Below are 26,406 nucleotides of genomic sequence, written 5' to 3' on the forward strand. Positions count from 1 at the left end.
TAGCTATGTGAGCAGTGTACCGTGGGAAAACGCCACAACTCTGTGAAGTGTTAGGTAGAGAAGGAGTGCATGGTAGAGCAGGGGGGGGGGGTGTTCTCTATTTGCCCAAAGGAGTGTACAACTTTTGTAAATTTTGAGCAAGAGTGTAAATTAGACAAGCAGTGTAAAAGGGTAGATCTGTGTCTACAATAGACACCTAATGATAAATCTCCCCCTAAGTGTTGTGCTCTGTATGTTCACATTCCTCACGAATCCCTATGACCTGTGATGGATATGTTTAGTTCCCTGCTTTCAGTTAGGCTTAAAAATAGCTGTGTAAGTCTATATCTTCCTTAGCAGCTTGAGTGTATTTCCTTGGATTCTTAAAGTGTAACCTTTTCTTTTTCTTTATTCAGCATAATCATCTCAAACATTACTTTCAGCCTATGTTCACATACAGTTTAAAATTTTCCTTGTTGTTTTTTGCCATATTTTAGATTTTTTTTAAGCTTTTGCTCAATAAAATGTTTGATAAGTAGATTTTTATTTTAGAATGTGTATGCCCCAAATATGTTCCAAATAATTTGCCAAAGAACATCCTAATTTTTGCACGTAAGCTTTGCATGAGAAGTCCATTGCAATTCATTTTACTGCCATATACTGTAATTTAACTGAGTGGGAATAAAGAGCCATGAACACAAAGGTGAAACAGAATGGACTGGCGCTGCCTATACTCACTATCATGTGTGATACATTCTCAACACAACCCGTCCTAATGGTGACACTGTGGAAGGCATTGTTCTGTGGAGTCCAAGCAAACTGTAGGAGTCCACAGGTACATACAGTACGTCACATAAGTGAGTTCACTCCTCACATTTTTGTAAATATTTTATTATATCTTTTTGTTTCACAACACTGAAGACATAATGCTCTGCTACAATGTAATGTAGGGGGTGCACAGCCTGTATAACAGTGTATAATGTTGTGTCCCCTCAATATAACTCAATACACAGCCATTAATGTCTAAACCTTGGCAACAAAAGTGAGATCACCCCTCAATAGAAATGCTCAAATTGGGCTCATGTCAATATTTTGTGTGGCCACCATCATTTCCAATACCTCTTGGACATAGAGTTCACCACTGGAATCACTTGCCACTGGAATCCTCTTCCACTTCTCCATAATGACACCATGGAACTGGTGGATGTTAGAGACCTTGCGCTTCCCCACCTTCTATTTGAGGATGCCCCACAGATGCTCAATAGGGTTTAGGTCTGGAGACATGCTTGGCCAGTCCATCACCTTTACCCTCAGCTTCTTTAGCAGGGCTGTGGTCTTGGAGGTGTGTTTGGGGTCATTATCATGTTGGAATATTGCCCCGTGGCCCAGTCTTTGAAGGAAGGGGATTATGCTCTGCTTCAGTATGTCACAGTACATGTTGCATTCACGGTTCCCTCAATGAACTGTAGCTCCCCAGTGTCAGCAGCACTCATGCCCCAGACCATGACACTCCACCACCATGCTTGACTGTAGGTAAGACACACTTGTCTTTTGTACTCCTCACCTGGCTGCTGCCACACATGCTTGACACCAGCTGAACCAAATTGTTTTATCTTGGTGTTATCAGACCACAGAACTTCCATGAATCCATGTCCTAAGTAATCCATGCCCTAAGTCTGCTTGTCTTCAGCAAACTGTTTGCAGGCTTTCTTAGAAGAGGCTTCCTTATGTGAGAGAACACAACATTATATACTGTTATACAGGCTGTGTGCTCACTACTCTACATTGCAGCGGAGGGTCATTTCTTCAGTGTTGTCACATGAAAAGATATAATAAAATATTTACAAAAAATGTAAACTGTGTACACACTTATGTGAGATACTGTTAACAAGAAGTGATATCCACAGCACTTAGATTCCACCTTTTCATGTGGTTGTGCTTCGTCAATTAAGTGCAGTTTTCTTATTGAAATCAATCAAATTTATTAGGAAAAATTTTCATTCTTTTGAAAAAAACATTGATAGGTGCAAAAGCTCTTTTAAAGTGTTCCTGGCAGATCCCACAAATAATGTTACTCAGTACCTAATCCTGACCATGTATTTCTAATTTTTATGCCTCTATTACCAATAAATATATATATATATATATATATATATATATATATATATATATATATATAATATATATAACTCAACGTGTGTATGTTTGTATGTTCCAGCATCACGTCCAAACGGCTAAAGATATTAACATGAAACTTGGCACACATGTTACTTATATGTCAACAACAAACATAGGATAGGTAATTTAACCCTTACTCACCCCCATTTGCCAGGGGCGGGGGTTTATGTTTAAAGGTCTGGAGACATTCAAATATGCCATCTAATACTGCCATCTAAAGTGCTTCTGAAGTGTGATATCAAGAATTATACCAGAATTCATTCACTTCATCTTCTCACCAGCCTATTCTTTCATTTACAGGTATGTCCTCATTTCATCTCTTGAACAACTACCACCATCATTTGTTTTCACCACTGCAAATGTGTTTAGCTGTATTTAAAGGGGTACTCCGGTGGAAAAACTATATATTTTTTTCTTTTTTAAATGAACTGGTGCCAGAAAGTTAAACATATTTGTAAATTACTTCTATTAAAAAATCGTAATCCTTCCAGTACTTATTAGCTGCTGAATGCTACTTAGGAAATTCCTTTCTTTTTTTTTTTTTGGAACACTGATGACATCACAACCACAGTGGTCACTGCTGACATCTCTGTCCATTTTAACAACCGTGCATAGCAGATGTATGCTAAGGGCAGCATGGTGGCTTAGTGGTTAGCACTGCTGCCTTGCAGTGCTGGGGCCATGGGTTCAAATCCCACTAAGGGCAACAATAAATAAAGACTTATTATTATAATAACGTCAGCAGAGAGCAGTGTGTTCGTGAGGTCATCAGAGAGCATTCCAAAAGGAAAATAATTTCCTCTGTAGTATTCAGCAGCTAATAAATACAGGAAGGATTAAGATTTTTTAATAGAAGTGATTTACAAATATGTTTAACTTTCTGACACCAGTTGATTTAAAATTTTTTTAAAAAAATTGTTTTTCCACCGGAGTACCCCTTTAACCCCTTAAGGACGCAGGACGTAAATGTACGTCCTGGTGAGGTGGTACTTAACGCACCAGGACGTACATTTACGTCCTGTGCATAACCGCGGGCATCAGAGCGATGCCCGTGTCATGCGCGGCTGATCCCGGCTGCTGATCGCAGCCAGGGACCCGCCGGCAATGGCCGACGCCCGCGATCTCGCGGGCGTCCGCCATTAACCCCTCAGGTGTCGGGATCAATACAGATCCCGGCATCTGCGGCAGTGCGTGATTTGAATGAATGATCGGATCGCCCGCAGCGCTGCTGCGGGGATCCGATCATTCAGAACGCCGCACGGAGGTCCCCTCTCCTTCCTCCGTCCGGCTCCCGGCGTCTCCTGCTCTGGTCTGAGATCGAGCAGACCAGAGCAGAAGATGACCGATAATACTTATCTGTTCTATGTCCTATACATAGAACAGATCAGTATTAGCAATCATGGTATTGCTATGAATAGTTCCCTATGGGGACTATTCAAGTGTAAAAAAAATGTAAAAGTAAAAGTAAAAAAAATTGAAAAATGCCCTCCCCCAATAAAAAAGTAAAACGTCCGTTTTTCCTATTTTACCCCCAAAAAGCGTAAACATTTTTTTTATAGACCTATTTGGTATCGCCGTGTGCGTAAATGTCCGAACTATTAAAATAAAATGTTAATGATCCCGTATGGTGAACGGCGTGAACGAAAAAAAAAATCCAAAATTCCTACTTTTTTAATACATTTTATTTAAAAAAAAATGATAAAAAATGTATTAAAAGTTTTTTATATGCAAATGTGGTATCAAAAAAAAGTACAGATCACGGCGCAAAAAATGAGCCCCCATACCGCCGCTTATACGGAAAAATAAAAACTTAGAGGTCATCAAAATAAAGGGATTATAAACGTACTAATTTGGTTAAAAAGTTTGGGATTTTTTTTAAGCGCAACAATAATATAAAAGTATGTAATAATGGGTATCATTTTAATCGTATTGACCCTCAGAATAAAGAACACATGTCATTTTTACCATAAATTGTACGGCGTGAAAACGAAACCTTCCAAAATTAGCAAAATTGCGATTTTTGTTTTAATTTCCCCACAAAAAGTGTTTTTTGGTTGCGCCATACATTTTATGATATAATGAGTGATGTCATTACAAAGGACAACTGGTCGCGCAAAAAACAAGCCCTCATACTAGTCTGTGGATGAAAATATAAAAGAGTTATGATTTTTAGAAGGAGAGGAGGAAAAAATGAAAACGTAAAAATTTAATTGTCTGAGTCCTTAAGGCCAAAATGGGCTGAGTCCTTAAGGGGTTAAATAATCAACCTGGTATGTCCTCATTTCATCTCTTGAACAACTACCACCATCATTTGTTTTCACCACTGCAAATGTGTTTAGCTGTATTTAAATAATCAACCTGGTATGTCACTCATCCTGTGAATGTGTACTCCCATTCCCCCATCATTGCATTGTCATGTATATTTATTACTGTTATCTGGCTAGTGTTTCTATTTTGTTTGATCACAATTTATTTCCCCTGAGTGATCCCTAACTGTTTATTTTTTTCTTAACTTTCTTCCCAAAATTTTATTGCTCCCCACCCTTTTTCACATTGCACTCCTCTGCCAATCTTCTGGCTTAGCCTAGCACTATATATTAGAGGCTATAGGTCTTGTAGACCTTAGGTCTGGAGACATTCAAATATGCCATCTAATACTGCCATCTAAAGTGCTTCTTAAGTGTGATATCACGAATTATACCAGAAGGGAACAAAAAGGGAACTAACTCAACATTATAACTACAAAAGTAAGTCACTCTTTTCAGAAAAAACTAAACCCAAACATGCACACACTTATTACTTACATCATTGCGATACATTTTCTCTTCTATCCCCCACTGATTTCTCCGGTGGACTCTATACATCTGTCCATGCCTCCTTCCCTCACCTAGGTATTGCTCGCATGCACTGCTCACCATCATAAACCACCCAAAGTCACCTCATTCCATGGTACAGCACAGAAGTCGCTCCATCACTTCACCCAGCCATCTGCTCTCCCTTTTCTTTCTTCTGCTTTTAGCTGCTGGGGACATTGCTCCTAACCCTGGCCCACCTTTCACTAATATTTGCTCTACATTACCTGCCTCTTGCGGAACCACTACAAACTTTAACTGCGCTCTCGATCTGTGTGCAATAAGCTCACCCAGATTCATGACTTATTTCTCACTAATTCTCTTAATCTGCTGGCTCTCACAGAAACATGGATACAACCTTCTGACACTGCTTCTCCCGCTGCTTTATCTTATGGTGACCTTCACTTTTCCTATACCCCCAGATCTGACACCAGGCATGGTGGAGGAGTTGGGGTGCTTCTAGCCCCACAATGCACTTTTCAAGTCATTCCCCCCATTACCTTCACTCACGTTTCCCTCTTTTGAGGTCCACACCCTCAGGCTCTTCCGCCCATTGTCTCTCAGAGTGGCGGTCATCTATCGTCCTCCTGGTTCTCCCCAAATGTTCCTGGTTCATTTTGCCACCTTGGCTCCCTCACTTTCTTTCCTCAGAAACACCTACACTCATCATGGGTGATTTTAATATCCCCATTGATACCCCAATCTCCTCTTCTGCCTCTCTGCTTCTGTCTCTAACCTCCTCCTTTGCCCTTTCACAGCTTACTGACTCTCCCACACACAAGGATGGGAATACACTGGACTTGATCTTCTCTAGACTTTGCTCTGTCTCTAAATTCACTAATTCTCCTTTTGAGCTCTCTGACCACAACCTTCTCTCTTTCTCTATCAGTAACTCCTATCCTCTTCCGGACACTCCAACCTTGTACACTTACAGAAACCTGCGTGCCATAAACACTAGTCAATTTATAGACATTCTACAATCTTCACTATCACCAATCTCTTCTCTCTCCTGCCCTAATCTAGCAGCCAAACATTACCATGACACCCTAAAGTCTACCCTGGATCAAATGGCACCCTCTAAAACACGAACCTCCTGACACAGACGGCAGCAACCCTGGCACACGCTAACAACCCACTTTCTCAGGCGATGCTCTAGGTGTGCTGAATGTCTGTGGAGGAAAACTAAGACTTCTTCAGACTATCTGCACTATAAATTCATGCTTAAATCCTATTACTTAGCTCTTCACCTCGCCAAACAAACATATTTTACCTTCCTCATCTCCTCTCTGTCTAACAACCCAAAACGCCTTTTTGACACGTTCAACTCTCTCCTTCGGCCTAAAGTACAGACCCCAATCACTGATTTCTGTGCTGAAGACCTGGCCAAATACTTCAAAACTAAAATCGATGACATTCGTGATGAAATCCTCTCCCAGTCCCCTAAAAGTTCTGATCCAATTCCCAGCCACATCTCCTCTTCATCACTCTCAGTTTTTGAGCCTGTAACGGAGGATGAGGTTTCCAGGCTCCTCTCCTCCGCCCGCCCCACTACCTGCTCTAGTGACCTCATGCCTTCACACCTCATCCAGTCTCTCCTGCTATCAGCTGTCAACTAACTAAAATCTTTAACCTCTCCCTCTCTTCTGGGGTCTTTCCCTCCTCTTTCAAAAACTCTATCATAACCCCACTATTGAAAAAACCATCTCTGGAACCGTCCTGTGCAGCCAACTATCGACCCGTGTCAAATCTCCCCTTTATCTACAAGCTTATTTGGAATGCTTCGTCTACTCCCGCCTTATCCGCTATCTCTCTCCTTGACCCCTTACAGTCTGGTTTCCACTCCCTTCCCTCCACAGAAACGGCCCTAACCAAAGTCACTAACGATCTTCTGACGGCCAAATCAAATGGCAATTTCTCTTTACTGATTCTCTTGGACCTCTCTGCGGCTTTTGACACTGTGGATAACCAACTCTTCCTCAGTAGTCTCTGCTCCATCGGTCTCAAGGACTCTGCTCTCGCCTGGTTTTCCTCCTATCTCTCTGGCCGCTCCTTTAGCGTCTCGTTTTCTGGCTTGACTTCTCCTCTTCCCCTTGCTGTCGGGGTTCCCCAGGGATCGGTCCTGGATCGTCTACTCTTTTCACTCTACACATCCCCCATTGGAAAAACAATCAGTAGATTTGGTTTCCAGTACCATCTCTATGCTGATGACACCCAACTCTATACCTCTTCCTCCAACATCACCCCTGCACTCCTACAGAATACGAGTGACTGTCTCTCTGCTGTCTCAGACATCATGTCCTCTTTATATCTGAAACTAAATCTTTCAAAAACAGAACACTTGTTTTTTCTCCATCAACTGATACTGTACCTAACCCTAACATTTCCATCTCTGTATGTGGTACTACCATAACTCCCGGGCAGCAGGCTCGCTGTCTTGGAGTTATACTTGACTCTGATCTGTCTTTCACTCCACATATTCAGTCCCTTTCACGTTCTTGTCACCTGCATCTCAAAAACATTTCCAGAATCCGCCCGTTTCTCACTACTGAAACTGCTAAAACTCTCATTATTGCTTTGATTCACTCCCGCCTCGACTACTGTAACTCTTTACTAATAGGCCTTCCTTTCTCCAAACTCTCTCCTCTTCAGCCCATCCTTAATGCCGCAGCCAGACTCATCTTCCTCTCCAGCCGCTACACCGACGCCTCCTCCCTGTGCCAGTCACTACACTGGTTACCAATTCAGTCCAGAATACAGTACAAAATACTCAGCCTCACACACAAAGCTCTCCACAATGCTTCACCTCCCTACATCTCCTCTCTCATCTCCATCTACCATCCTACACGTTCTCTCCGATCTGCTAATGACCTCACACTAACATCTTCTATAATCCGAACTTCTCACTCCCGTCTCCAAGACTTCACTCGTGCTGCACCGATTCTCTGGAATGCTATACCTCAATCCCTCAGACTCAACAACATCCATAGTTTCAAACGTGGCCTGAAAACACATCTCTTCAGACAGGCCTATAACATTCTTTAATTGGCCTCAACATATCCCCACACCTCTTGTTTGAATAGTTATTGTGTAATATTATGTCTGATACTTGTCTTTGTTTGTACCCCATAATTGTAAGTGTTGCGGAATCTGTAGGCGCTATATAAATAAAATTATTATTATTATTATTAATAAAGTCCCATACAAGTCAATGGGAAATATATGTTACTGCATAACTTCCAAACGGCTTGAGATATTTCGATAATACTTGGTCACATGTTACTTATATGTCCACTTAAAATATAGGATAGTTAATTTAACCCTTAACTACCCCCATTTGTGAGGGTCAGGGTTTTTGTTTAAAGTCCCATGCAAATCAATGGGAAATGTATGTTCCCACATAACTTCCGTACGGCTGGAGATATTTCAATAACTGGTACACATATTATGGGTCGGGATAGGAGGACCGGGATAGGAGGACCGGGATAGGAGGACCGGGATAGGAGGACCGGGATAGGAGGTCCGGGATAGGAGGACCGGGATAGGAGGACCGAGATAGGAGGACCAGGATAGGAGGACCGAGATAGGAGCACCGAGATAGGAGGTCGGGATACGAGGACGCGATAGGAGGACGGGAAAGGAGGTCGAGATAGGAGGACGGGATAGGAGGATGGGATAGGAGGTCAGGATATGACAACAATATATGAGGACAGGATATGAAGTCAAAAGCTTCATCCTTTGTTTATTTTCCTCCCCAACAAGGATTAGGAAGGAAAAGCCGGGCAACGCCGGGTACACAGCTAGTATTTATAATAATCCCTCTTTTCATTAGCTCACAGTGTTATAAATCCTCTCAGGAGAAGAGGGTGTGACCCTTCCTTGTGGCGGTGGGAGGTGATTGGTGTGTGGTGGAAGGGGCGTGTCCCTCCCTTGTGGCAGTGGAAGGTGATTGGTCTGTCTGCTCATGCAGCCTTGTGTACGAGTCATCACTTGTACATCCAACAAAGAACCCCAGGGGGTCCACAAATATCCTTATTAGGCTGGGTTCACATCACATTTCTACCAATGCGGGACCGCATACGGCTGGGGGGAGCTAAAACCTTGTGCTCCCGTATCCCTGTCATATGCCGCCCGTATGTTATTCATTTCAATGAGCCAACCGGAGTGAAATGCTGACTCCGGTCGGCTCATTTTTGCCCCGTATGCGGTTTTCCATCTGATCTCAAACCGTGGTCGACCACAGTTTTAGGTGCGGTGAAAAAAACGCATAGACCGTCATACTGCCCAGCACTAGACCGGCCCTAGGTTAATGTCAACTGGCAACAGGGTTGCAGGTGACTGTCAGCACCAACTAAAAGCTTTTTAACATGTAACAAGTTTTTTAAAACTCTAGCAATAATTCAGGGATTAAAGAAATAGTTCCTAAGAAACGGGTAATGATATTACTTAACTATACTTTCAGCATTTTTCTCCCGGCTGGGTGAGGAGCATCATTATTACCTAGCAACGGCAACGTACTCTATTCAGCAGTGTCTATTGTAAATGTCGCTGTAAGTGCTATTTGTTTTACAGGATTGTGCCGTCTATACCGATGTGTACAAATTTCATTTGACCTTTGTTGTGTTTCATGAAATTTTTTCTGATACTTGTTTCCTCAATCAGATTTTCCCTCCTTTCTCTATTGTCATGTACTGTATTTGTCCTAGAACTGGTTTCACTAGTTTTCGAGGTTTCAAATGACACGGGATGAACATAAGCGCTGTAGTGCACTGTGTAAATCTCCACTCACAGTAGTCTATTGTGGCCATGTCTTTTTGTTTGTACAGTATAAAGATGGGTAGAACTTTCCAGTCTTGTGAAAAGATACGGGAATATTTGCTGTGAAATTCTGAAATCTGGTAAGATATGTCGTCTTCGTGTATTTCAATACAGTGTTCCATAAATCTTGTTACCAAATAATTTTTTTTCTTTATCTCACACTATTGGACTTCTTCCTCTCACATCCACCATTACTTTTGTACTACTGTTATTTGGAATTGATTGTACATCACTCTACTATATGGGAAGCTCTCTTCTAATCCAAGATCAGAGTATTGAGGTTTTACGTTGAGATTGGCACTTGGTAAGGTATAAGTTAGACACTTTGGCATCTAGTTTATTTATATAGTTTATAAATTTGTTCTTAAAGGAGTTATTCTGTCTGAAGATGACATTTTTAAGACTGTACAGTCTGTCATCATGACAAACTGCTCTATAGGGCAGCAACTTACAAATATGGTAACAATCGATTAGCTGTGCGGTAATTTTTTGATTAATCGATTTAGTCCAATAATAAAAATAGCGGAGAAGATCACTTGTAAGTTAAATTAGGGAGGAAGTTAATGAGGATCTTTACAGAAAGGTGGGAGGCGATGGGACCAGAGTGGAGGTCTTCTGTGTGTTTGTGTGTAAGGTATGTATTGTGTGTTGAGAGTGAGTTTGTGGGGTAGGCTACAGAGTTTTGCAGAGGCTGAGAAGAGTAGCTATATTTATTTTATTAACTTTATTAAATATCATTTTTTTAAAATAATATCATATAGTCCATCTCCCTGTTCCTTACCTGTGGCCAGATAGGGGGGCAGCATATTCCCTGGTTGCCCAGTGACAGCCTACATGTCCCCAGCATGGAGCCTGACAGCCGAGGACTCAACATAGTTGCAGAGAAGAGCCGCAGGGAGTAGAAGATTGTGTCTGCTAGGTTCCACTTCATTACACAGGTAGCCAGGGACAGCAGCAGCATATATACATAGTGATAACTAGAGATGAGTGAATTTACAGTAAATTCGATTCGTCACGAACTTCTCGGCTCGGCAGTTGATGACTTTTCCTGCATAAATTAGTTCAGCTTTCAGGTGCTCCGGTGGGCTGGAAAAGGTGGATACAGTCCTAGGAAAGAGTCTCCTAGGACTGTATCCATCTTTTCCAGCCCACGGGAGCACCTGAAAGCTGAACTAATTTATGCAGGAAAAGTCATCAACTGCCGAGCCAAGAAGTTCGTGACGAATCGAATTTACTGTAAGTTTGCTCATCTCTAGTGATAACCGCTATGCAGATGTGAACTTTGAAAATTGGCTGACCAATTAATCGACCAACTGATTAATACATTATGAAAATAATTGACAGCTATTTCCATAATCGATTATTTGGCGATTAATCAATAAGTTGTTTCAGCCCTACTGCTTATTCGCAGCCCTATTAAGAAGAATTTATTCACGCTGATCTGCCATACTACTAAAACCAATGATGGGTGAAGTGAACAATACTGATGCTAAATTGTGATGGCCAGACAACACGTTCAGAGTTCTCCAAAATGGTAGGGCTTATTGGGTTGTTACAGATTTGCTGTAGTTAAAGGGATACTCCACCCCTAGAAATCTTATCCCCTATACTTTGGATAGGGGATTAGATGTCTAGGGGCGGAGTACCCCATTAACCCATCCAGGACCTAGGGCGTACAGGTACGCCCTCGGACCCTGGCACTTAAGGACCAAGGGCGTACCTGTACGCTATGGTCTCGTTAACAGGGTTAAAACTGTTCTCACCAGCGGAGAACGGGTTAAAGGGGTATTCCCGTGGAAAACTTTTTTTTTTTTTTTTTTAAATCAACTGGTGCCAGAAAGTGAAACAGATTTGTAAATTACTTCTATTAAAAAAAATCTTAATCCTTCCAGTATTTATTAGCTGCTGAATACTGCAGAGGAAATTGTTTTCTTTTTGGAACACAGAGCTCTCTGCTGACATCATGACCACAGTGCTCTCTGCTGACATCTCTGTCTATTTTAAGAACTGTCCAGAGAAGGAGAAAATCCCCATAGCAAACATATGCTGCTCTGGACAGTTCCTAAAATGGACAGAGATGTCAGCAGAGAGCACTGTGGTCATGATGTCAGCAGAGAGCTCTGTGTTCCAAAAAGAAAACCATTTCCTCTGTAGTATTCAGCAGCTAATAAATACTGGAAGGATTAAGATTTTTTTAATAGAAGTAATTTACAAGTCTGTTTAACTTTCTGGCACCAGTTGATTAAAAAAAAAAATGATAATAATTTTTCCACGGGAGTACCCCTTTAAACCACCGTGGGGGGTTGGCTGCATCCTGTCTTCCCTGACAAGCCAGCCCCTCGATGACATATACTGCCAATCTGTACGTCGCCCTGTGCAATCATTGCTATTGTGCTGAGATCACATGTAGGTGGTGTAGAACAGCAGACTTTGGGAGGAAGTTAATTCTTGGTAAGTGAGGGCAGGCTCAGTGCTTGCCTGGGACATGCCCCTTCCTGAGCAGTTTCTGTCAGAAAAAGTGAGCAACAGAACAGATGGATTTGTGAGCCAAATACAGAAGCTAAAAACAAAAAGACACGTAAAGCATCTGCATGACCTAGTGGGTAACATATATAAGCATAATTTTTTTTCGTGATATGACAGCTACACTTTAATGCCTCATAGATAATGGTGTCCATACACTTCCTCCTGTCTCCCTCGCACACAGGTTTGGCGAAGTGTTGTCATTCAGGAGAGGGGTATCAGGCAGTACACCTCTAGTAGTGGTTTATCTTGGCATGCTAAAGTCCAGTTTGCACGATGTCAAGGTAAGCCCATCAACTTAAGAACGTCTGCTGGAACCACTGAAATCAGTTTGTTTTGCCAACTTTCCTTAAAGGGGAACTCCAGTTCACTACATCCTATCCCCTTATCCCTATCAACAGGATAGGGGATAAGCGTCTAAATGTGCGCGGGGGGGGGGGGGGGTCTGCCTGCTGGGATACCCCCTGTAATCTCTCGGTGCCCTGGCACTCCTCATGCACAGAGCAGCCTCCAAATTACTGTCAACTACCACACAAAGCTGTGGTCAACATGCCCCCCCTCCATGTATCTCTATGAGAGAGCCAGATAGAGAGAGAGAGATACACAGCCACTCCGAGCAAGAGAACAGCCGGCGTTTTGATAACAAAGCTTAAGAACACCAGGGCCCCAGACAGGAGATCATGGGGGTCCCAGTTGTCGGAACCCCCCCATCTTTTCCCTTATACTGTGGATAAGGGATAAGATTTAATGTTCATGAGTTCCCCTTTTAAATGTGTATATGGTACCTAAAAAGCAACAAGGGCTGAAAAAAAATTACAGATATACATGACAGTTATCTTTATGTCAAAGTCTATGTGCTTCTTTGTGATGAGAAAAGGGTAACTCTAGCGGATCTACTGTCAATAACTGGATAAATTGCTGGTTATGTTTTTTTTCAGATTTTTGTTTCTGTTGTAGTGTAGAAATGGCCTTTAAGTATAATATGCTTAGGTTGAGAGCAGAACTTCCTGTTTCAGTGCTGTCAACCTTATCGGCTCAACATAACAAAAAAAGGAATTGAAAATATGTTTTTTTTTCCGAAACATTTGCATGTGCTCAAAATGGTAAAAAAACACAAAACATAAGGTATAGCGAGAAATCACCAAAGCTCTTGATGTTAGCAAGATCGTGAAATACACAAGAGATGTACTAATGGCCTTTTAAACCTTGAGGTAAGTATTATATACATGTCATTCCAGGTGAAAGTGGCGTGGTGTATATGTATATATTTAGGGTTATGTTTTAGATAACATAGCACTGTTAGATGTCTTCAGAAGGTGGACTCCTTCTGAATGGTTTTCTGTAAGGTCAATGTAACATTGATGGTATTAGTTGAGCGAATAAATTATATGAAGATTGTGTCTTTTCAATGAGAATTACCCAACCAGCACCTGATTCTATACTGAAGAGGGGCAAGAACCCCCCCCCCCCCCCCCCAAAAAAAAATAAAAAATCTGTCTATATCTGGATGTCTCCTTCTTTTGGAGGAGACTTTTGTTTGAATCATATGAGGTAAATTTTCTTTCCTTTTTGAAAGAATTGAATTTGCTTAGTGGTATTTGCTGTAAACATATGTTGCTCAAGAATGTGTAGGATGTGGATAGAATGTGTTCACAGGTCAGTGGTTCACAGTTAGAGGATAAAAGTATTCTGTCTTTTATAACAATATTATTATTTTCCGTATTTTAACACTGCTGGAATACAAGGCTTGATGAACACCAATGTTAAAATACCATGCATTAATTTAGCACTAAAATCTTACATAAGCTTGTCAATGGAGAGCGTTTCCATGTAGACAAGTGCAGCGGTGGCAAAGCTATGGGTAGGATATATTCACACGTGGCAGATTTGTTACAGACATGATTCATCCAGTACATCTTAATGGAGGTTGCAGAAATCCATGTTGCAGTATTTGTTGTGATATTGGGAGCATGTTTAACATTTTTCGTGCATCTTTACAAAATTTGTTGTTTCAGAAGTCAATTGTAGTACATTAAAGGAGTACTTCAGTGTAGGAAAATTTCCTATCCAAAGGATAGGGGATAGGTGTCGGATCCCCACAATCTCCTACAAGGCGTTCTGGCTCTCCTTTAAAGCGGTACTTCGCTGCTCAGTGTTTGGAACAAACTGTTCCGAACGCTGGATCTCGTGATGTCACGCCCGCCAACTTATGACGTCACGCCTTGCCACCTCATGACGTCACGCCTTGCCACCTCATGACGTCACGCCTTGCCAACTCATGACGTCACGCCTTGCCACCTCATGACGTCACGCCCCGCCACCTCATGACGTCACGCCTTGCCAACTCATGATGTCACGCCTTGCCACCTCATAACGTCACGCCCCGCCACCTCATGACGTCAAGCCCCGCCACCTCATGACGTCAAGCCCCACCCCCTCAATGCAAGTCTATGGGAGGGGGCGTGACGCCCCCTCCCATAGACTTGCATTGAGGGGTGGGGCGTGACGTCAAGAGGGAGCTGGGCTATGATGTCGGGAGCGCCCGGCACTGGCTCCAGCGTTCAGAACAGTTTGTTCCAAATGCTGAGCAGCAGAGTACCCCTTTAAGGGGGGTTGGCATAAGCACTCCATTCATCTCTATGGAAGAACCAAAGATATATAGCACTCCTGGTCTCCCATACAGATGAATGGAGGGTGCTATGGGATACATTTTCCTACACTTCAGGACCCCTTTAAAAGAGAATCTGTCTGCTACATTTCAAACTTCTGACTCTGTTGGATATATGAAAAGAACCTTGTATCTCCTGGTCCTAACAGCTATCTGCCTGGTGCTTTTTTTCTTCTGGTGCCAATTGTCCAAAGAGGAGTTCCCAAGGCCCTGAAGTGCTGAGAGCTGGAGTGCCTACTCACTGCCCTGCCATCCCTGCTTGATTGGCAGTCAGCTGGATACCGAGTCCTGTTTGCAAATATTGCGCACGATATGTATTCTCAGCTCCGGAACCAGTTTAGAGGCCAAACCCAATCAGTTAGAGACAGGGATAGAAGGAGGTGCAAGGGGGTGTTCTAGCCATCAGCACTTCAGGAGCTTGGGAACGCCTCTTTGACACTCTACACCAGAGATTAAAGGCAATGTATATGTTATTAAAGCACATACACCTATATGAAAGGTAGCATGTGTTTTCCTGCTGTAATATGTCAGATAACATCAATATTTCAGTGAAGATCTATGGTTTTTAGGGCAAAATAAAAAAAATTATCAATGATGTAAGTGGCCTGTATGAATTGCAATTCATATGACCTGGGCAGACAAATAAAATAAGCCCAAGTCTATGATCGAGTTCTTTGATCTAGCGTAGTTTATATATATATATATATATATATATATATATATATATATATATATACACAACAATTAAAACACAGAATAGGGATTTAATAAAATCAGAAAATACAGTTTGTTAAAAGAAGCAGCTGACAGAGGTAAGATATGTACCAACTAGTATCTTAAACAATCTAATCGTAAAATATCAGACTATTAAGCAATGGCAAAGCAATGTCAAAAATGTATCAAAGAAGCAATCAATCTAAAATTAATTCAATTAATGCCAACTACTGACTAAACATGCAATTGAATCACATAATATCAAACCATTAGATCAACACTAAAGCAGTGTCAAAATACAATGAAAATAATCAGCAAATAACCATAATTGAGAGAAGCTTATAGTTACCCTTACCATAGGACAAAGACTAATTTAATGATACCTCCTTTCTTAGAGACCAAATTGCTTTACTAATTTAGTTTTACAGACACCTTATTTAGATATCATGTTTATGCACATTTAATACCCAATCTGTCCTATCCTTGCTAGGAAATATATGAACATTCCCAAGAGACTTCCTCTTCATGGTTCAGACCAAAGGATTCAGTGATCTGCAGAATTCATGGAAACACAGTCTGAGACACAGTGAACAGCTACGATTTGCTATTGGCAAATCACTTAGAGGCCTAGGACCAGTGAAGGATCAAAGGATTCTATCATCAGAGTAGATTGGTAATGAGAACTTAATACTATACCCAAAATTATAGATCTCATAGAACCACGACCCTCCAGGTGGGATCCCAGAAAAGAAAAATCCAGGCGTATTTAAACAGCCCAATTAGTTCTTTCTCCAAAGGTTTTATCCGACTGTCTCCCTCTATTCTTCCGGATCTTATTTTGTATAACCCAACTTATCTCTCGATTACTCCCCCTTAGGTCATAGGGCACACTCCCGACAGTACATTTAGACCCCCCACTAGATGGCTGTCTAGGACAACATATCGGCCTGGGCACTATAATGGGTTAAATTTTTATCAGCACAAAAAGCAGAAAAATACTTATCAATATAGAATAATAACAAACAGCACACAAGGCCTCCATAACAAGGTTATAACACCCATTGTTACGGCATACTGTCTCCCTTTAGAGCCCATGGTAAGCTATCCACATAATTAAACCAAAACATTGTGATAAGGTTGTCTTGGATGCCTTTTAACTCCTTAACGACCAAGGACGTAAATGTGCGTCCTAGTGCGGCGGTACTTCGCGCACCAGGAGGTACATTTACGTCCTGTACATGACCCTGAGCATCGGAGTGATGCTCAGGTCATTACGGCACATCCAGGCTGCTGATAGCAGCCAGGGACCCGCCAGTAATGGCCGACATCCGCGATGTCCGGATGTCTGCCAGTAACCCCTGAGATGCCGTGATCAATACACACCACGGCATCTGTGGTAGTGCGGCTACGGTTTCAGCTGATCTGATTGCCAGCTGCACGGCCGTGGGGATCAGATCAGCTAGCCGCCGCCTTCCCTTTGTCTTCTGCTCTGATCTGCCTTCTAGCAGACCAGAGCAGAAGATCGCCGATAATACTGATCAGTGATAATTTTTATGGTAAATTGTACGGCAGGAAAGCAAAACCTTCCAAAATTAGCAAAATTGCGGTCGTCTTTTAATTTCCCCACACAAATTGTATTTTTTTTGGTTGCGCCATATATTTTATGGTTAAATGAGTGATGTAATTACAAAGGACAACTGGTCGCACAAAAAACAAGCCATCCTACTCATCTGTGGATGAAAATATAAAAGTGTTATTATTTTTAGAAGGCGAGGAGAAAAAATTTGCAGAACTGAATATTTGCTGAGCCAAGGCATTTTGCAAGAAGATTTCTAGTTAAATAGACAAGCCCTTAACTAGTCTCCATCTTGAATCCACAGAATCAAAATGGAGACTCTGGAGTGTAAAATATAGGAAACAACATCAGGCCCCAACATTTATGGTGTGACCTCCGACAACTAGTGCCAGCAGTCTGGAACAAGAATTACATCTGACAGATTACCTTTGAGAATCTACTCGACATCACGCAGATGTGTTTTTAGTCAGATTAGATATATCCTATGTAAAAGCCTAACCAGTATAACCAGCATAACCTATTTGTCAGTCAACATGTGAAAAAAACGTATTTGCTGAAACATTTACTTTTCATATAATGGAGCCTAAGGGTATTTGGCCATGGGAAGTCTGGCTTTACAGGGTTAGACTATTTGTCTGATATAGGAGAGCTGACTGTTTATAACTACTACAAGATCCTATGTCTAAATCCCCTCTTTATAGGGAATCTCCAGTTATGTTTTCTCACCTTTCGCTCCCCTGAGCTCCAGACATGAAACTGATAGTATGCTGTACACCTCATCTGCCTGATCTCCCAGTTTTGTCTCCTTATCACTAGGTCAACTGTAATGTAGGGAGACATTTTCCCATTGTAATAGGTATGCTTAGACCAATGTTTCCCAACCAGGGTGCCTCCAAAACTACAACTCCCAGCTTACCTGGACGGCCTTGGACAGCTCCTCTCTGGTTCATTGGCCATATGGACAGCAATTTTTTTTGATGGGACACTTAGGTATTGGAATTTCTGAGTGGAATTTCAAAATGGAAATTCCAGAGTGTGAACCTGGCTTTAAAGCGTTATTGATGTTTAAAAACAACTTTTGACATGTCGCTTGGACATGGAAAAAGTTGTTTACCTCCTGCTGAGACCTGGGGAAGCGGGCAGCATTGCGCTCAGCCCCTTGCCAGCCGGGATATCCGTACATTCTCTACATTGACTTCTATGCAGAGAAATGAACAGATCTCTTGGCTCGCTGGGGAGCGGAGTGCAATACCTCCTTCTTCCCTGACATATAACTTTAGATTGCAGCAGGTCTCAGCAGTGAGACCCAGTGCAATCAACAACTTTTGACTCATCTGAGCTAAATATCAAAAGTTGTTTTTAAAGGGGTATTGCAGTGAAAAATTTTCATTTTTCATATCAACTGGCTCCAGAAAGTTAAACAGATTTGTAAATGACTTCTATTAAAAAAAAACGTAATCCTACCAATACTTATCAGCTGCTAAAGTTGAGTTGTTCTTTTCTGTCTGACCACAGTGTTCTCTGTTGACACCTCTGTCTGTCTCAGGAACTTTCCAGAGCAGGAGAGGTTTGCTATGGGGATTTGCTCCTACTCTGGAAAGTTCCTGACACAGAGAGTGTCAGCAGAGAGCTTGGTGGTTAGACACAAAAGAACAACTCAACTTCAGCAGTGCATTAGTACTGGAAGGATCAAGATTTTTTAATAGATGTAATTTACAAATCTGTTTAACTTTCTGGAGCCATATAAAGAAAAATGTTTTCACTGGAATACCCCATGTAAAAATATTAAGGTGTTGTACACTAGTCTGCTATGATCTCTCAATGCTTGTATCTCAAACCAATCTGAATGATAACTGTTTTTATTGTTGCAGAAAATATGGGATGTATCAAATCAAAAACGAAAGACCCAACATCTTCGGTTGAAAACGATTTCAAGAACTATCCAGTACGTAAATCTGAACGAACTATTTATGTACCAGACCCAACGTCCAATAAGCAGCAAAGGCCAGTAAGTAGATAGACAAGGAGAGCATGCAAATAGTAGCAACTCATATTGTTTCCTACTGTTACCAATCTTTTCCTCTGGCTGTCTAGCTGCTGGTGCTTTGGCCTTCAAGGGTTGTAATTTAATACAAAGCATGTACCTCTCTATAAACAAATACATAATCCACCATTTAATCCCTTAATTTCACTCCATTTAACTATGCTCTCTTTCACCGGTGCACTATCCAGTCTGGGGATAACACTGCTCCAGATGTATATTGCGTGTGTATTGCATGACAAACTTTACAGGCAGCAGAGAGTGTGCATTAATATATGTACAGTGTGTGTAGTGAAATCATCAGATGACCCAGAACAGGCCTGGTGGGAATATGATCCCAAGCAACATGGCAGCCTGAACTATGCAGTCACTCTCAATTATAGTGAACACTCACAAGAAATGTTTTCTGCACATTAAATGCATAAGGATTTAAAGTTTGTCTTGCACTTAAGTTTGGAGACTTTTCAATTGATCTTGTAGAGTTATTTTTTTTGTAAAGTGTCAAAACTTAGAAGACTTGCCATGTCCCCAAAATTGAAAGATAAAAGTATTACTTTATAGCTTGTGGTCTCCAGGTTTCTTTCTTCTAGCCCCTTACCTTGTTCCACTGCAGACAGTATCAATACATTTGGTGTCTTAAATGCTAATGTATTCGTAAATTGACAACTGGGAAAAAACAAAAAGCTAGCATTTAGTAATTATAAAATAACCCAGAGCAATGAAGATAGGGAAATCTACTAGACTAGGCAGAAAGAGGCCAAGCAAGTCAAAAGAACTTCTAAAGCGCAGGCAGAAGAAAAACTAGCTTCAGATATATAAATGAAAAAAGGAAATTAAAACAAGGAATAACTAAATTAAAAACAAAGGAAGGAAGGTATGTAGAAGAGAATAAGGGGCTAGCCAACTGCCTTAATGAATACTTCTGTTCAGTTTTTACAGAAGAAAAAGGACCTCAATTAGGGAAGAAGACTAATGAATCGTTTGATGCATTTGTCTTAACAGAGGAAGAGGTTCTACGTTTGCTGTCTAAAGTGAAGACAAATAAGTCACAGGGGCCTGATGGGATACACCCAAAATTATTAAAAGAGCTTTGTGGTGAGCTAGCAAAACTGTTAACAGATTTATTTAACCAATCACTGGTAACAGGAGTCGTCCCGGAAGATTGGAAATTAGCAAATGTTGTGCCCATTCACAAGAAAGGTAGTAGGGAGGAATCAAGCAACTATAGGCCAGTAAGTCTGACATCAATAGTGGGGAAATTAATGGAAACCCTACTAAAGGATAGGATTGTGGAACATCTAAAATCCTGTGGATTGCAAGATGAAAAACAACATGGGTTTACTTCAGGGAGATTGTGTCAAACTAATCTTATAGATTTTTTTGACTGGGTGACTAAAATAATAGAGGGGCAGTAGACATTGCATATCTAGATTTTAGTAAGGCTTCTGACACTGTCCCACATAGAAGACTTATCAATAAACTACAGTCATTGATCTTGGACTCCCATATTGTTGAGTGGATTAGGCAGTGGTTGAGTGACAGACAACAGAGGGTGGTAGTCAATGGAGTATATTCAGAGCGAGGTCTTGTTACCAGTGGGGTACCTCAGGGATCTGTACTGGGACCCATTTTTTTTCAATATTTTCATTAGTGATATTCCAGAAGGTCTCGATGGTAAGGTATGTCTTTTTGCTGATGACACAAAGATATGTAACAGGGTAGATGTTCCTGGAGGGATACGCCAAATGGAAAAGGATTTAGGAAAACTAGAAGAATGTTCAGAACTCTGGCAACTGAAATTTTAATGTGGATAAGTGCAAGATAATTCACCTGGGGCGTAAAAACCCTCAGGCAGAATATAGAATATTTGACACAGTCCTGACCTCAGTATCTGAGGAAAGGGATTTAGGATTAATTATTTCAGAAGACTTAAAGGTAGGAAAACAATGTAATAGAGCAGCAGGAAATGCTATCAGAATGCTTGGATGGATAGGGAGAGGTATAAGAAGTAGATAGAGAGAAGTGCTCATGCTGCTGTACAGAACACTGGTGAGACCTCACTTGGAGTATTGTGCACAGTACTGGAGGCTGTAACTTACCAGGAAAGGTTAAAGGACCTTAACATGTATAGAAGAAAGAAGAGACACAGGGGATATGATAGAGACTTTTAAAAACATAAAGGGAATCAACACGGTAAAGGAGGAGAACATATTTAAAAGAAGAAAAACTACCACAAGAGGACTTAGTAAAGGTTTAAAAGTGATATCGTGAGGAATCACACTGTCAGTTTAACTTTTTGGGCCATGACAGGTCGTCTCATATTCACTTGTTAGACTGTAATTCTACTCTTATGTGGGCAGTTGCAGAAGGTCCAAACATTTTATTCTTAACATGGGTTCTTCGAAGCAGATGACTATAAATCTGAAACAACAAACAATTGACTACCATAAAGTAGAACACTATAACATATTTAAAGATTTATTGATATGTCAGTAAATGGAAGTTAGAACTGTTGGTGCATTCAATATCTGAATCATACAGCAGGAACATCACTGTCAGACTGTTATGTAAATGAAAAACCTTAAATCGCCCCAAGAACCTACAGGAGCATTTAAGCCAAGGCAGTAGTGTTATAGCAGTGATCAAGAAACCCTCCTTGTGCTACCTGTTCAATACTTATGTAGGCCACATAACACCCCAGAGGCATTACAGGGTCAAGTGCTGTGGTCAGATCAAAGGCTCCACTCTTAGTTTGTATGTTTCAAGATTTAAAAAAAAATTCAAGAAAAGAAGGCCTTAGGAATGCTCAATCACAATAATCCTCCTGTGAAAAGGGCCAGTGATCAGCCTAAATCTTTTAAGTGGCCAATAAAATCAATATTATCGGCCGCACATTGCCCTGTGTAAACAGGGGCTGTGTGACTGATGAGGAATTTAAGGGAGCCCAGCCAGGCCACACGATTGATTGAGCCTTCCTAAGGCTGCGTTTGCTGCATCCACTTGGACTATCTAAAAGGGCCCTTACTGATTGTAAACCATGGAGGAGGCTTTGTTATCCTTGGGGGTTCTGTGGCACTGGATGTGTTATATGGATACAATGAAGGATGGATTATACTAAATATAAAGCCAAGGAAGCTAATGTCTTCAAGCCAGAGAAAAAACTTAAAGGGGTACTTCGGTGGAAAACTTTTTTTTTTATTTATTTTTTTTAAATGAACTGGTTACTTCTATTAAAAAAAATCTTAATCCTTTTGGTACTTTTTAGCAGCTGTATGCTACAGAGGAAATTCTTTACTTTTTGAATTTCTTTTTGTGTTGTTCACAGTGCTCTCTGCTGACACCTCTGTCAATGTCAGGAAGTCTCCAGAGTAGCATAGGTTTGCTATGGGGATTTTCTCCTGCTCTGGACAGTTCCTGATACCGGCATCAGGTATCAGCAGAGAACACTGTGGGCAAGACAAAAAAGAAATTCAAAACAATAAAGATTTTCCTCTGTAGCAAACAGCTGCTAAAAAGTACTGAAAGGATTAAGATTTTTTTATAGAAGTAATTTACAAATCTGTTTAACTTCCTGGCACCAGTTCATAAAAAAAAAAAAAAAAAAGGTTTCCACTGGAGTACCCCTTTAAGCTAAGGAGGGGGATGAATATTTCAATAAGAAAATGACCAACATGCTGCTGATTGGTTTTTGGTTGCACCAGGGCAAGTATTTTTATTTTTTGTCAGACCTTTTTGATAAATACTGTCCAAAGACTGTTTTGTAACTGGAAACAAAAAATGTTTGGAGGTTGTGATTTGTGCCAAGGATGCATTACTAAGTACTGACTGACACAATTCTTAAAGGGGTACTCCAAAGGATAGGGGATAAGATGTCAGATCGCCAGGGTCCCGCTGCTGGGGACCCCGGGGATCGCCGCTGCAGCACCCCGCTATCATTACTTCGCAGAGCGAGATCGCTCTGCACGTAATGACGGGCAATACAGGGGCCGGAACATCGTTACCTCACGGCTCCGCCCCTCGTGACGTCACAGCCCGCCCCCATCAATACAAGTCTATGGGAGGGGGCGTGGCGGTCGTCACGCCCCCTGCCATAGACTTGCATTAAGGGGACGGGCCGTGATGTCATGAGGAACGGAGCCATGACGTCACGCTGCTCCGGCCCCTGTATCGCCCGTCATTACGTGCAGAGCGATTTCGCTTTGTGCTGTAATAGCGCGGTGCTGCAGCAGCGATCCCCGGGGTCCCCAGCAGCGGGACCGCGGCGATCTAACATCTTATCCCCTATCTTTTTGGATAGGGGATAAGATGCCAGGGCCGGAGTACCCCTTTAAACCTTTCCATAAAAGCTATGTTTTTGTTTTTTTTTACAACTAATCAAATGAACAATAGTGCATTCTGATCTGTATATGCATTTAAACTAGATTACTATAAGGGAATAAATAGAAATGCATACGTGGTTGGGGTAAAAAAAAATCTATACTTGCCTGCTCCCATCCACTGCTCCTGCTGAGTCCTCTGTCCTTTCAGTTACTCCCTTCCTGCTGATGGTAGGCTGTCCCTGCAGCAACGGCCACACTCAGCCAGTCACTGGCCCCAGCAGTGCCCTCAGTCAGTGATTGGCTAAGTGAGGAAGTTCCTGCTGGGACAGACCATTCTCATCAGTCAGGGAGTAGCTGAGAGGACCTGGGACTTAAATGTTGGTACAGAAGCTGGTGAGATCAGGACATGTGATTATACGTTCTTTTACCCTCACCCCAGTCACATACATATTTTTTATTATTCCCAGTCAACCCTTTTAAAGGAAACCTGTCAAAATAAAAATACAATCTGCAGGCATCATGCTGTGGAACTGAGCAGATTGTTATATAGTTTTATGGGCAAAGTTCCATGATAACATGTCATTGATTTATGTAAGTCTCTGCACATTCTGGGCTAAGTAGTCATGTGGGTGGTCCTACTCAGTGATTGACAGCTCTCTATATGCACAGTTATACACAGCTGTCAATCACTAGTAGGACCACCCACATGACTACTTAGCCCGGAATGACCAGAGGTTTTTCATGAATAAATTAAAAGTAATACTGGAATTTTTCCCACAAACTTATATATCAATCTGCTCAGCTCTTCCTGCTCTATAACATGCTACCTGCAGATTGGACTGTATTTTCAACATAACAGGCTCCCTTTAAAGACGAAATGTAGTCAATAAAAAAAAAAAAATTACGTTTCTTTATAAGATTTTGTAATCTCAGGTGCCCAAATTGCAATGATGTGTCTTGTTTGTTGTTATGCTCCCCCATTCTCAAGATATAGTCAACAAAATAGGGAAATTCCTATCTCCACTTTTCCCTAAATTATTAGTTGGGAACTTAATTTAAGAAAACGCGTGTGAATGCTAGGCTCAGAGAGGTGTGAATATGGGGCTGAGGGAGTGTAAATTTGGCTCAGGGGGTATAAATATGGCACTGAGGGGGTGTTAATTAGGCTCACCCCCCACCCAAAGTTTATGCCCACCTGGCTATTCAGGGAAAAAAAGCAGATGGGTAACAAAATTAGTAACAGACAAAGTACCTGTTTAAAGGGATTGTCCAATTTGGGATTGTGATTGAAAAATAAATAAATAACAAGCCTGCTGTTTACCTTTCTGCAGAAATGATGTGCCCATATAGCCATGTCACTGTTGCAGCCAAGCACTGGCTCAGCGGTATATGGTCATGTCATCATTGCAGCCGTATAAACAAGCTGTGGTACTGGAGGCGGCGAGGATTAAATCCATGAGAGTAGCTTTTTTGTTTCAGCGCAAGTGGTAGGAAAATGTATATAGGTTGGAATCCCCTTTAAGTTTCTGATACATGTAAACTACAGTGAGGAAGGAAAAGGGCACAGTCAGTAAGAAATCCTAACTATTTATAACATATTTTGTTGGGGAAGTACATTTTTTTTTCTCTAAAGAAAAAATGCAGAAAAGGAAATTTTGCAACCAAGACCATGGGCCAAAAAAGTTGTGAATGTGATCAACCCTTTATTAATACCATACTTTGTTGGCTTTAAACTTACAGCTTAAGAGTACGTTCCCACCTGGCGTATTTGCTGCTGCATGTTTTATTTTCCCATTGAAGTCAACGGGTAGGAAAATACACAGCAGCAAATACGCAGCAAAATACGCCAGGTGGGAATGCACCCTAATAAGCAGCGTAGTTGTCCATCCCTGATAGGATCAGAATGTTCTGTTCCCCTACAATATACAGTGGCAGAAAATGTGCTTTATTCTTTTTAGTTTGAACATGTCCCTATAATAGACTGCAATAAATACATGATACATACACACACTATATTACATCCATACAGCATCGGGGAGGGCTTAGTGTGGCTCTGAAGTAGCTTGTGACTTCTAACCCAATGGAAAACAAAGATTGCCTTAAGGGGTACTCCGCCCCTAGACATCTTATCCCCTATCCAAAGGATAGGGGATATGATGTCTGATCACCGGGGTCCCACCGCTGGGGACCCCCGTGATCTTTGCTGCGGCACCCCAGACATCTGGTGCACGAAGCGGATGACTGGCGATGCAGGGCGGAGGCTGCGGGGCAGAGGATAAGATGCCTGATCACAGGGGGTCTCCTTGCTTGAGGGGGTGTGGTCATGACGTCACAAGCCTCCGGCGCTGCACCCAACCCTCTAATTTAACGCCGGCTGCAGCAGGGAGATCCAGGGGGTCCCCAGCGGTGGGACCTCTGTGATCAGGCATCTTATCCCCTATGCTTTGGATAGGGGATAAGATGTCTAGGGGCGAAGTACCCCTTTAAGATTGTTCCAAATTCCTTGTGCTCCTTTCTGCCCAGCTTGTCTGATCCAGGGGTCATCTTTGACTATAGATGTTGACATCTACTCTACTCTTTATCTGAGGTCTATGTGAAGGAAGTTGGGAGTAGTTCAGGACCTTGGAGATTATAAATATGTTATTTGTGTTATAATGAGTGGTGACATTTGTCATTATAGGTTAGTATGTGGAATATGTGAAAATTAGCAGAGACACCTGCTGTTATGGTTCAATGACTGA

The 26,406-nt window shown here is 41.6% G+C and overlaps 1 protein-coding gene across 9 annotated transcripts in view; it reads left to right on the forward strand.

Moving 5' to 3' along the window:
* LYN (LYN proto-oncogene, Src family tyrosine kinase) overlaps nucleotides 1–26,406 on the forward strand; it is a 92,961-nt gene that overhangs the window by 34,874 nt on the left and 31,681 nt on the right. For 2 of the 9 annotated variants that reach the window (XM_056521945.1, XM_056521946.1), the window contains exon 2: nucleotides 19,177–19,250. In XM_056521945.1, the coding sequence (XP_056377920.1) occupies nucleotides 19,177–19,250 (74 nt within the window). Of the gene's footprint in view, nucleotides 1–9,843; nucleotides 9,905–12,531; nucleotides 12,632–19,174; nucleotides 19,314–26,406 lie in introns of those variants that run through there. The other 7 variants (XM_056521944.1, XM_056521940.1, XM_056521942.1 and 4 more) reach the window with 6 other exon arrangements.

Source organism: Hyla sarda, chromosome 5 (assembly GCF_029499605.1).
Source record: "Hyla sarda isolate aHylSar1 chromosome 5, aHylSar1.hap1, whole genome shotgun sequence".
NCBI lineage: Eukaryota > Metazoa > Chordata > Amphibia > Anura > Hylidae > Hyla > Hyla sarda.